Below are 13,396 nucleotides of genomic sequence, written 5' to 3' on the forward strand. Positions count from 1 at the left end.
GTGCAAGACCTGGGCGTAATATTAGACAGCAACTTGTCCTTTGATTCAAGATTCAAGAAGCTTTATTGTCCTTTCAACCAGTGTTGTATAAAGTACCCAAAAGCCATACTTGAGTAAAAGTACAGGTATTTTGTTAGAAAATGATTCAAGTAAAAGTTAGTCAACCATTATAATTCTACTTGAGTAAAAGTCGAGATACTTAAAGTATCTAAAATAAACTGTACTAGTATTTTCATGAATGTATTCAAGTATGGAAAGTAAAAGTAGAAGTAAATTAATAAAAAAAGCAAGACTGTAATAATTTGGGCCATTATAAATTTTATTCTGTAAAAATTTACTTGACTTGAATTTAATTTGACTTTTAGGCATTTAGAACTGGATAGCTGTGAAGTGTCCTGTTTCGTTTTTCCATACACGTGAGCTTGTAACTAAGGCCATGTCCACATTTAGTTGGGTATTTTTAAAAAGGGAGATTTTTCTCTGTGTTTTGACCTTTCGTCCAATGCAGTTTGAGGTCATTGAAAACAGAGCTTTTGGAAAACTCATTCCAAAGTGAATATTTTCCAAAACTCACTGTTTTCAGTGGTGTTGTGTGGACAGGGGAAATGGAGATTTTGACAAATTGACATCATTGTGTGCCGGTCTCCTTGATTTGATGTCAGCATTGTTTATGAAGATACTTTGTGCAATAGCAGACTTGCGTAAACTACTGACTGTGTTAACGTTGTTACTGGACTTTTTCCATGCGTGCACATACACACGCAGTTACTCACGCATTACAGTCATGAACAGAGAGAGGGAATGTAATACGGAGCTCACTGCTAATTGCATACAAAACTCGGACAACACACACAGCGATGGAGGTTTTGGACGAGACCCGCTCGGACTTCTACGTACTACAATGAAATTTTCACGTCAAGGGCATCGCTTTTCTGTGACACGCCACTGTTGTTAAACTATCGGAACCGGTAATAAAGTTTGGTCTAGGCTTCTGATTGGCTAGGCTCCTGACAGTACTTAACAGAGCGTTTGCGTTTTCATGTGGACAAAGATATTTTTAACACGTAGGTCGTGTGGACAAGTCCAACAAATCTCTGTTTTTAGAAATACCCTGCTACGTGTGGACATAGTCTAAAGTCATCACTAACCACAACTTGTCTATAAACATACCACATACAACAACATACATACAACAAAGTTCAAACACAAAAAAGGTGCAAACAGCTAGGTGCAAACAGAGCAACGAAAAAATGCAAAATGTGCAAAGAAAAAAGTGCAAAAACAATAAGCGAGCAAAAAAAGAAAAAAGAAGGGTGATGATCTAGTGTAACAGCACACGCAGAGCCCCCGACTCATGAGTTTTAACATTGTGTACTTATTTCCGGTGTTTCTAGGCTATTTAAACAGCATTTGTTAAACCTATCTTTGTTATACCTGCAGCATCGATTCCCCTTTAGAGTGCGTACCAAGACTTTATTCTCTCTTATAAGATTGCTGTGTGTGTGTGTGACCCTTGTCTTCCCTAGTTGACTACGAGTTTTGGTTTTCGGTTTGTGGAAAGCCTGGTCATCGTGTGTTTCACTGCCCCAAGAAGCCTACCACATCTCAGGTAGAAGTTATTAAGATGGCAGATAAAGATTCACTCCCTGCCTTTTTTCTCCATAATGACTCTTGCTTTTCTGTTACTCTACGCCAAGTTACTCTTCCCAATGAATACCATGAATTCCACGAAGTTTTCAGCGAGTGTCTCCCTCTAAAGTGAAGCGTGTATGTGTATATATATATAATAGGAAACCTTAACATAATCTTATTATTATAACATTATTATATTATTATTATTATATTATATTAAGATTATCTTATTATTATAACATAATCTTATTATTATAACATTATTATATTATTATTATTATATTATATTAAGATTATTATCTTATTATTATAACAATCTTATTATTATAACTTATTATAAAAGTAAGTAAATGGTTTGGAATGCAAAAGAATTGATTTGATAACATCTAGGACTGTCTGTCTGTTCATATATGTTTGTTGTTTTTTTATGTTGTTTCTCATGTAAAGCTGCTTTGAGACAATGCTCTTTGTTAAAAGTGCTATACAAATAAAATTGAATTGAATTGAATTGAATTTTGCACTAATTATCCACAATGGATATGTCGTGGACTGCTGGACAGTTTTCTGCCTGAATATCAGAGGGTGGTTTGACAGGGTTTGTTTATACGTGTGCCATGTGTCTTTGTTTATTCAATTCAATTCATTTTGTGTAGCGCCTTTTACAATGAACATTGTCTCAAAGCAGCTTTACAAAGGAAGAGAAATGGAGAAAGGAGAGGGGAAAAAAATGAAAATAAAAAATATAAAAAATAACTAAATACAGAGAAATAAGAATAAATTATTAAATTAAATTATTAAACTAACCCTAACCCGGCCGTATTTTGCTGTCTCAGAGCTGAAAGAAATGGATCCTCTCCCTCCAGTGAGGTAAAAATGAAACCCCACACTTTGTCTGCTTTGCAGTGCTGGACAAAGCTCTGTAGGTCATTTTGATTGTTGAGGATTCTGATGTTATCAGATCTGAACTGGATCAAAGCTCTAACCTGAGCATTTTTGTTTTGGAGCCACTGATACCTGCACTGTGAGCTGAATGGAGATTGGTCATTTCTGTCCAGAAGATCTCGCAAGTTCTTCTTTTCCCCTAATGCTCCTGTGCTTCGTATGGTCTTAATACAGGAGGCCAGTCTTCTCTGAAAATCGCACTGGTACTGCTGCAGAAGTGAAGAAAACTCAGACAGAGCTTCTTTTAAAGCTGGAAACTGTGTAAATACATCATGACCACCAACAACAGACATCAGATGTTGAGAGAAGCTGATGTCCATCTTTAGTTTTGCCAGAACGTCCTCTGCTTTATATAATTGATCTTGACTGATGTCTTTAACAATGCAAGCTGATGTTTGGTTCAGATTCTTCAGAGGATAAAGCCAGACTTTAAGAGGAACTGCTCCTGCATTCTGAAGTGCCCTCCCTACAGAATGTTGCAGAACATTTCCATCAATATAGTTAGCTGTTTTTTCTGTTTCAGTGAGCCTACAGAGTAGATCAATCTGACTAGAGGAAGCGATCATCTTCGTGATCATGTCTTTCAGGTCTGTCTTTTTAGTGTTTCTGTCCTTCTTGCTATCAAAGACAAAAAATGCCTGAGATCCGTAAAGCACAGCTACAACCACATGTGTTGCCGTGGTCGAGCCGGTCACCGAGAGAAATCTGTCCTGTAGCAGTTCCTGACTGAGCATGTCCAGTCTGGTGGAGGTTCTGTAATGCACAGTGACCCGGTCCTGCAGCTCGGTCTGAACGGGATGATCAATAAATGCAGAAGCCCCAGTCATCTCCACCAGCCCTGATACAACACTAGCCCTCAGAGGAAGGCTCAGGTCTAAAGCTGTAAGTCTGTCCTGTAGAGAATCTCCATCTAAAATCCTCACATCAGTCTGGGGTCGAGGGATCGACAACTTCATGGAGGACATTAGGTTCTTTTCCCACAAATAGATATCTGAAAATATATATATATATAAAAAAAAAAGACAGCATCAGAGCATTCAATTGCCTTGATCACCACAAGAAAAACAACAATGTTTAGTCCATCCCAGGAGGTTATATTTTCATAATATTAAGCAACATAGTGACATATGTTATGATCATAGTGAGAGATGTTCTTTTTCCATGTTATGTCAATGTCATAGGACCAAATTTTTGCGTATGCAGGAAGCAACAAAGCTAGGCTGCATTTGTTATCAAAGACAGCTTTCATTTAAATTTCATTTAACCACTTTCATTTACATAATGTGCTTCCCACGTACACCCACGCATGTTCATTTCCCTAAAATGAGAGAGAAAAAACCTACTGAACTAGGTATATCTAGTGTGGGAAATAATTTTATAGTTTGAAGTGTATACGTATGGAATTCTTGTTTGCGTAAAATAACCAGGGGACAGCATGATTAAGTTTTCAGGTAAAGTTTATTCAGAAGATCGTTTGATTCGGAGAACAATATAGGGTTAACGCGACACATGACTCGGTTGCTGGCCTTGCATGTAGTCTGCAAGGGCTTTAGAGAATGAGCAGCCATATCGGTGCTGTCAGTCTGGCAGGCTTTCTCAGCGATAGCAGGCTTGCCAAATTTGCACCAGTCAATATTAGAGCTGTACTTCAGGTCATCATGACCAATCTTCACCCTGCTGATACCCTGAGAGGCAATGACCTCATGATGGAGCAAACGCAGAGCATGTTGAACAGCAATGGTAGTACCATGTGAAATGACTAGATCAAATATACAGAAGAGGAGAGATAGATGAAAAAGCAGTGAAATGTAAAACGCAATAATAAAGAAAGATGGGGGTAGGCCCCTACAGAACTGAGAACTTACCCATGCTGTCCACTGTGGTTGAATGAGTCACCTGAGAAAGTGGAGCTGAAGAAAATCCCACTGGTGGGGGCGGAGATGCCCACATTTTTAATATAATGATTCTCGAAAGTTTAATTATAATGGTATTCGAAAAGTTATAAATCCAAAGATAATGGTGCCAAAAAAGAACCTAATGCTCCAAAAAAGAAAATAGGTGGGACTTTCTCAGCAGAAAGCTGGTGACGTGTTACATTTGGAAAGATAAGGAAAATGGATAAAAAGACAATGTTTGGAGATGCCAAGAGAGAGGTTGTTGGGACGCTCATGCGTGAGCATCTCAATTCTTGTATCAGCGGTGATTGCAAATAAAATCTCATTCAATCTGAATTCATCTAGTCTGCATGTTTTGTCTTATTTGGTTAGAGTCTCACTCAGACTGAGCTGTCGGGTCAGTGTGGAATTGGAGTCAGATTTTGTAGTGAAGTAGTGTTAGCAAGTAGAACAGAATTTTTTCCACACTAGATATGTAAAATGAAGGGTGCATAGAAGGGTGAACCTCTGCACCACTTGGGACAGTCTGACCCCATCTCAGTGTTCCTCTACTCAAATTCAAAATTCAAATTTTATTTGTCAAATACAAAATCATACACAATACAATAAGTGAAATGCTTTTTTTTGACTGTCCTTGTTCCAAAAGAAAGATTAATAAAAATAGAAATATAAAACTAACAAGTTATAGAAATAAATAAAAAATATGATAAATTAACAAAATACCAATGAGATACCAAATATAAATACACCTGGTCACTCAATACCAACTCCATCACCAAGAAAGCCCAGCAGCACCTCTACTTCCTGAGGAGGCTGAGGAAAGCCCATCTCCCTCACCCCCATCTTGACTGTGTTCTACAGAGGCACCATAGAGAGCGTCCTGAGCAGCTGCATCACTGCCTGGTTTGGAAACTGCACCGTCTCGGATCGCAAGACCCTTCAGCGGATAGTGAGGACAGCTGAGAAGATCATTGGAGTCTCTCTTCCCGCTATCAAGGACATTTACATTGCACGCTGCATCCACAAAGCTAAGAGTATTGTGGATGACCCCACACACCCCACACACACTCTTACATACACTATGTGTCCAGGTTATTAATCTCCTGTAGGTAGGTCGCCTCATCATTGTTGGAGATCAGTCCCATCACCACTGTATCATCCGCAAACTTAACGATGTTGGTGGAGCTGTACATGACCACACAGTCATTTACAGTAGGTGTGCAGTGAGTACAGCAGGGGGCTCAAAACACAACCCTGGGGGGCTCCAGTGCTGAGGGTAAGTGAGGGTGAGACATGGTCGCCCACCCGTACTGCCTGTGGTCTGTGTGTCAGGAAGTAGGAGATCCATCGACACAGGGACAGGCTGAAGTCCAGGATCTCCAACTTAGTGATGAGTATGGAGGGAATTATGGTGTTAAACGCTGAACTGTAGTGAACAAACCACATTTTAACATAATTCCCCTTTCTGCTGTTCAGGTGGCTCAGGGCTGTGTGATGGAGTGTGGACTGAAGAATGTGATTAGGTGGTTCAGGTGCAATGAGTGGGAGCTGTTTTAGAACTTATCTACATGTGTGAGGACACTTCTATTGAACTGGATGATAACACTTTAGCATAAATAAGCTACACAAGCATGTGCATCTATACCCTTTAAACTGATCTGGACATACACTAACCAAAAGCTCAAATATCCAGCGAGGTTCAATCCATACTATGTGCCTGTTCTGCTGCATTTGTCTCATGTAATGCAACTGATTATACAAGATGGCCAGATCTGACCTTTGTGGAATCATAAGGGATGCCAAGAAACAATACAGACTGAGGCTGGAGTGTCACTTCACCACCACTGACACCCGGCACATGTAGCAGGGACTGTGAAATGAGGCAGGCTATCATGGCAGAAGCAGGAAAGATCACTGATAGCCATATCAGTAAGCTGGTTAGTGGGAGCATGGATAATTCTCCATTTAGAGTCTTGTTTGCAGAAGTATTTTGGGAAAATAAGCCTACAGAAAATAGCTTGCCCTGTCCACAGTCTGTTTGAAAAGGGAAGGGCAGCTCCAGGACAATAACTACAAACACAGGAACCCCACAGAACTGAATGGTGAGCCACATTCTCTACATGTTCTTCACCCATTTTTGTGTGCCCTTTCAGAATAACCCCATTATTATCAAAGTTGCTGACAATACAATGTCACATATTGTGTATATATATATATATATATATATATATATATATATATATATATATATATATATATATATATATATATATATATATATATACACACACTATATTGCCAAAAGTATTCGCTCACCTGCCTTGACTCGCATATGAACTTAAGTGACATCCCATTCCTAATCCATAGGGTTCAATATGACGTCGGTCCACCCTTTGCAGCTATAACAGCTTCAACTCTTCTGGGAAGGCTGTCCACAAGGTTTAGGAGTGTGTTTATGGGAATTTTTGACCATTCTTCCAGAAGCGCATTTGTGAGGTCACACACTGATGTTGGACGAGAAGGCCTGGCTCTCAGTCTCCGCTCTAATTCATCCCAAAGGTGTTCTATCAGGTTGAGGTCAGGACTCTCTGCAGGCCAGTCAAGTTCCTCCACACCAGACTCTGTCATCCATGTCTTTATGGACCTTGCTTTGTGCACTGGTGCACAGTCATGTTGGAAGAGGAAGGGGCCAGCTCCAAACTGTTCCCACAAAGTTGGGAGCATGGAATTGTCCAAAATGTCTTGGTATGCTGAAGCATTCAGAGTTCCTTTCACTGGAACTAAGGGGCCAAGCCCAGCTCCTGAAAAACAACCCCACACCATAATACCCCCTCCACCAAACTTTACACTTGGCACAATGCAGTCAGACAAGTACCGTTCTCCTGGCAACCGCCAAACCCAGACTCGTCCATCAGATTGCCAGATGGAGAAGCGCGATTCGTCACTCCAGAGAACGCATCTCCACTTCTCTAGAGTCCAGTGGCAGCCTGCTTTACACCACTGCATCCGACACTTTGCATTGCACTTGGTGATGCATGGCTTGGATGCAGCTGCTCGGCCATGGAAACCCATTCCACGAAGCTCTCTGCGCACTGTTCTTGAGCTAATCTGAAGGCCACATGAAGTTTGGATGTCTGTAGCGACTGACTCTGCAGAAAGTTGGCGACCTCTTTGCACTATGCACCTCAGCATCCACTGACCCCGCTCTGTCAGTTTACGTGGCCTGCTGAGTTGCTGTCGTTCCCAAACACTTCCACGTTCTTATAATACAGCTGACAGTTGACCGTGGAATATTTAGGAGCGAGAAAATTTCACGACTGGATTTGTTGCACAGGTGGCATCCTATCACAGTTCCACACTGGAATTCACTGAGCTCCTGAGAGCGACCCATTCTTTCACAAATGTTTGTAAAAACAGTCTGCATGTCTAGGTGCTTGATTTTATACACCTGTGGCCATGGAAGTGATTGGAACACCTGATTCTGATTATTTGGATGGGTGAGTGAATACTTTTGGCAATATAGTGTGTATATATATATATACATACATACACACACACACATATATATATATCTATATATATATATGAAACCTCCAACACTAAATTGGCCAGTGTTTCAGTTTCATTGTCCAACCCCTGTATGTGTGTGTGTGTGTGTATATATATATATATATATATATATATATATATATATATATATATATATATATATATATATATATATATATAATATCGTCTCAGGAACAGCATCTCCAGCACCACCACACTGAGCAGGGTCCTCAGGGCTATGTGCTCAGCCCACTGCTGTTCACTCTGCTTACTAACAACTGTGTAGCAATGCACAACTTGAACCACATCATCAAGATTGCCGATAACACGACTGTGGTGGGTCTCATCAAGAAGAACGACAAGTCAGCATACAGAGAGGAGGTGCAACAAGGCTAAAAATCTGTTTCTGAATGTCTCTGAACCTCTTCTGACTAAAGTATTATTTGACTGATCGTTATCAGTTGCTAGATCTAAATGGTGACTTCTCTAAGCATGCTAAGGTTAAGTTCAGTGGCATGACATAATGAACACTTGCCAACTATTTTGTTGGTCCCCTTTTGCTACCAAAACAGCCCTGACCCGTTGAGGCATGGACTCCACAAGATCCCTGAAGGTGTGCTGTGGTATCTAGCACCAAATTGTTAGCAGCAGATCCTTTAAGTCCTGTAAATTGTGAGGTGGGATCTCCATGTATCAGACTTGTTTGTCCAGCACATCCCATAGATGCTGGATTGGATTGAGATCTGGGGAATTTGAAGGTCAAGTCAACACCTCAAACTGGTTGTTGTGTTCAAACTATTCCTGAACCAATTTTGCTTTCTGGCACGGCACAGTCTCCTGCTGAATGACTTGCCAGTTCAGCACTGTTCCTCCCTAGAACCACTTTTAATAGATACTGACCACTGCAGATCAGGAACACCCCATAAGAGCTGGAGTTGTCCCATTTTTTCTGCTTCTAACACATCAACATTGAAGAGATAATCAGTGTTATTCACTTCACCTATTGGTGGTCATAATGTTATGCCTGGTCAGTATATGCTACCCTGGTATAATTATTCATAATGCTTCCACTGTTATGTTGATAGCATACAGTTATATGATTCATGTATAAAGCAGCAGATTAATATGATAAAAATATGTAAAGGAAATTAGACAGTGGATGACATCTAACCTCTTCCTGCTTAACTTTCACAAGACACAGGAGTGCTTTTACTAGGACCCCATACAGTCAGAAGTAAGCTTTTTGATTACAGAGTAATTCTGGATGGTCTTCCTGTTTCATCATGTTCAGCAGTAAAAGGCCTTGGCATGATTAATGACTCCAGCCTTTCATTTAACTTTCATGTGAATAATATGACTAGGGTAGCCTACTTTCATTTCAAAAATATTGCTAAGATAAATATATTGTCACTTCATTATGTAGAAAGACTAGTTTCTGCTTTTGTTACCTCTAGGTTGGATTACTGTAATACCCTACTGTCTGGATGTTCCAGTAGGAGCATAAACAATCTCCAGTTAGTTCAGAAACACAGCAGCTAGAGTCCTAACTAGAACCAGAAGATATGAACACATCACTCCTATCTTAACCACACTGCATTGACTCCCAGTCAAATTTTACATTATAAAATACTATTACTAGCTATAAAACACTGAATGGTCTCATGCCACAGTACCCAAGCGATCTTTTGTTTTGTTTTTATTATCTGCCACATCTACTTCATTCAAAAGGTGCAGGCTATTTGTTTGTACCTCAAGTAGTAAAGGCTACAGCAGGGGACATTTTTCTTACAAAACTCCACAGTTAGGGAATAGTGTTCAGAACACAGTCCTGGCTGTTTAAGTCCAGGCTCATTTGTTGAGTCGACCCCTTTAATGAATATTTTTTTCTTAAGTACAGTGCCTGAAATTTTTATTACTATATTTTATATAGTTGATATTTGATATTTATATGACCCAAAACATCATTAGATTTTCAGTCATAAAAGTAGACAAATTGGACCAATCAAACAAATAAAACAAAATATGCAGCTACTCAGGACGCTCTCAATGGTCCCTCTGTAGAAGGTGGTCAGGATGAGAGGTGGAAGATGAGCCTTCCTCAACCTTCGCAGAAAGTAGAGATGCTGATGGGCTTTCTTGGTGATAAAGCTAGTGTTTAGTGACCAGGTGAGGTCCTCCGCCAAGGAATTTGGTGCTCTTGACGATCTCCCTGATGGACCCATCGATGTTCAGTGGAGAATTGTCACTCTGTGCTCTCCTGAACTCAACAACCATCTCTTTAGTTTTCCCCACATTCAGAGACAGGTTGTTGCCTTTACACCAGGCTGTTAGCACTCTCTGTAGGCTGACTCATCGTTCTTGCTGATGAGACCCACCACGGTCGTGTGATCGGCGAACTTCATGATGTGGTTGGATCTGTGCATTGCTGCACAGTCGTGAGTCAGCAAAGTGAACAGCAGTGGACTGAGCACACAGCCCTGAGGAGCTCCAGGGCTCAGTGTGGTGGTGCTGGAGGTGCTGTTCCCAATCCGGACTGACTGAGGTCTTCCAGTCAGGAAATCCAGGGAGGTGTTGATGCCCAGCAGACTCAGCTTCTCGATCAGGTGCTGAGGAATGATCGTATTGAATGCTGAACTGAAGTCACTGAACAGCATGCGTAAGTAAGTGTCTTTATTGTCCAGGTGTGTGGGGCCAGATGGAGGGTTGTGGTGATGGCATCGTCTGTGGAGCGATTTGGACAATACGCAAACTGCATGGGGTCAAGTGAAGGTGGCAGCAGGTTCTTGATGTGCCTCATGACAAGCCTCTCGAAGCACTTCATGATGATGGGTTTGAGTGCCATGGGACAGTAGTCATTGAGACAAGACACTGGAGACTTCTTCGGCATGGGAATGATGGTGGTTGACTTTAGGCATGTTGGGACGACGGCGCTGGTCAGGGAGATGTTGAAGATGTCCGTGAAGACATCTTCACTAGCTGTTCTGCACATTACCTGAGCACTCTGCCAGGAATGTTGTCTGGCCCAGCATCTTTCCCTGGGTTGACTTTGCATAGAGTTTTCCTCATGTCAGCCGTGTTGAGACAGAACACCTGGTCCTCTGGAGAAGGGATGGTCTTCCTCGCTGTCACGTCATTTTGTGCCTCAAACCGAGTGTAGAAGATGTTCAGCGCATCTGGAAGGAAGGCATCACTGTCACAGGCAGGTGGAGCTGGCCTGTAGTTAGTGATGGACTGGATGCCTTGCCACATGTACAGAGAGTTACCACTGCTCTGAAAGTGGCCATGGATTCTCTGGGAGTGTGCACACTTCGCCTCTCTGATGGTTTAAGACAGTTTGGCCCGTGCTGTTTTTAGGGCGTCCTTGTTTCCAGCTCTGAAGGCAGAGTCTCTGGATCTTAGCAGCGCACACACCTTTGCGGTCATCCACGGCTGGTTTGATCGTGTGGTAATGGACTTGGAGATGGTCACGTCATCGATGCACTTTCCAATGTAGCTGGTCACTGATGACGTGTATTCCTCAAAGTCTGTGGTTTCGCCGTTGGTTGCAGCTTCCCTGAACATATCCCAGTCAGTGCACTCGAAACAGTCCTGAAGAGCAGAGATTGCTCCTGCTGGCCAGGTTTTAACCTGTTTCAGAACCAGTTGAGAGCATCTGACGAGTGGTCTGTATGCTGAAATCAACATAACAGAGATGTGGTCTGAGTAGTTGAGGGTGGGGCTCCGCACGATAGGCGCCGGGAATGATTGTGTAAACAAGATCCAGCGTGTTCGCCCCTCTCGTCACAAAGTCCACATGCTGATGGAATTTAGGGAGAACAGACTTGAGATTTGCATGACTGAAATCTCTAGCGATGATAAACAGTCCGTCGGGGTGAGCATTCTGCATGCATGGGACATACATGGGCATTAGCACTGGGTGGAATGTACACTCAGACAATGAAAGTGGTGGTGAATTCCCGGGTAAATAAAAAGGTCTGCATCTAACAGTCACAAATTCCACTAGTGATGAACAGTAGTTAGACACAAGCACAGAGTCCTTACACCATTCTGTGTTGATGTAAACACACACCACATAGAGCTGCATTTCTGTCAGCACGAAACACTGTTAGCTCAGCTAGCTGAATAGCGGTGTTCGGAACTCTGTCGCTAAACTATGTCTCCGTAAAAACAAAAACGCAGCAGTCTCTGAACTCTCGCCATGTAGTTCGCTGGAACTGCATTCCAGCAGTTCCAGGGGCAGTGGTGGATCAAGTGGTTAAGGCTCTGGGTCGTTGACCGGAAGATCAGGGGGTTCAAGCCCCAGCACCGCCAAGTTGCCACTGTTGGGCCCTTGAGCAAGGCCCTTAACCCTCTCTGCTCCAGGGGCGCCGTATCATGGCTGAACCTGCGCTCTGACCCCAACCTCCAAGGATGGGATATGCGAAGAAAGAATTTCACTGTGCTGTAATGTATATGTGACAAATAAAGGCTGTTTCGTTCGTTTCGTTTCGTTTGGAGAAACCCTGCCTAGCACTGACACCCGCCCTATTGCCACACTTCAGCTTTCTCACGCACCGCTTCCGTCGACTCCTCTCCCGGCCAGCGGCATCAGGCGAAGCCAAGGGCTTGGGGCCTGGTCTCCACAGCAAGCCGAGATCAAAAGCAAAGGATTAGCTTGAGCCATTTCTTCAACCAATTCTATGGTATGCATGTGTGTGTTCCATCTTTTGTTTAGAATCTACAAATATGTCTTATTTATTGAAATGCAAAATTGGAAGAAAAAGTTATAATCAAGGTTTAATTTAATAAATAAATTACTGTTGAAGACAAACTCCTATTAATACAGTGACTACTACAGTGTTTTGTTTTCTCATTAGAAATTACACTCTGTTGTAGTTATTAATACTTGTTACTGCTTAGTATTACTTATTGAGTAGAAGTGTGTTCCTACCAGAGCTGAAGGAATCACTGCAGCAGTCATACAACATCCCAAGATCCAACTGGCGACCCAGTGCAGCAACTTCCACAAACTCTGAGGTAAAATCTGAATTTGGTGGTGTCAAGACATAATGATTAAGTGTGGAAGTATGTATAGCACATGAAAATGAGATGACAGCACTGTATTGTAAAAAAAAAAACAAAAAAAAAACAAAACAAAAACACCAATTTTAGCCTAATGGTATCCTAAATCTGTAACCTATTGAACCAGTGTGAATATATTCATTGATGGAGACTTAAAGCACTCTGTATAAGAGCGTCTGCCAAATGACAGAAATGTAAATGTATTATAACCCACCCGGGCCATCCTGAAGTCCTCCAAAGACACGTTTCGACAGGTGAGACAACTCGGACTCTGCTCTCTCAAGGCTCTAATACAGAAAAGAAAAGAAGAGGATTTA

At 41.8% G+C, this 13,396-nt stretch overlaps 1 protein-coding gene across 3 annotated transcripts in view; it reads right to left on the reverse strand.

Annotated features, from left to right (window-relative positions):
- Nucleotides 1–298: 298 nt before the first annotated feature.
- LOC131349202 (stonustoxin subunit alpha-like) overlaps nt 299–13,396 on the reverse strand; it is a 38,271-nt gene continuing 25,173 nt past the window's right edge. For all 3 annotated transcript variants that reach the window (XM_058384686.1, XM_058384685.1, XM_058384688.1), the window contains 3 exons: nt 13,294–13,366; nt 12,949–13,041; nt 299–3,565 (listed from right to left, as the gene is read on the reverse strand). In XM_058384686.1, the coding sequence (XP_058240669.1) occupies nt 2,427–3,565; nt 12,949–13,041; nt 13,294–13,366 (1,305 nt within the window). In that variant the 3' untranslated portion in view covers nt 299–2,426. The remainder of the gene's footprint in view (nt 3,566–12,948; nt 13,042–13,293; nt 13,367–13,396) is intronic.

The sequence above is a fragment of the Hemibagrus wyckioides genome, linkage group LG29 (genome assembly GCF_019097595.1).
Source record: "Hemibagrus wyckioides isolate EC202008001 linkage group LG29, SWU_Hwy_1.0, whole genome shotgun sequence".
NCBI lineage: Eukaryota > Metazoa > Chordata > Actinopteri > Siluriformes > Bagridae > Hemibagrus > Hemibagrus wyckioides.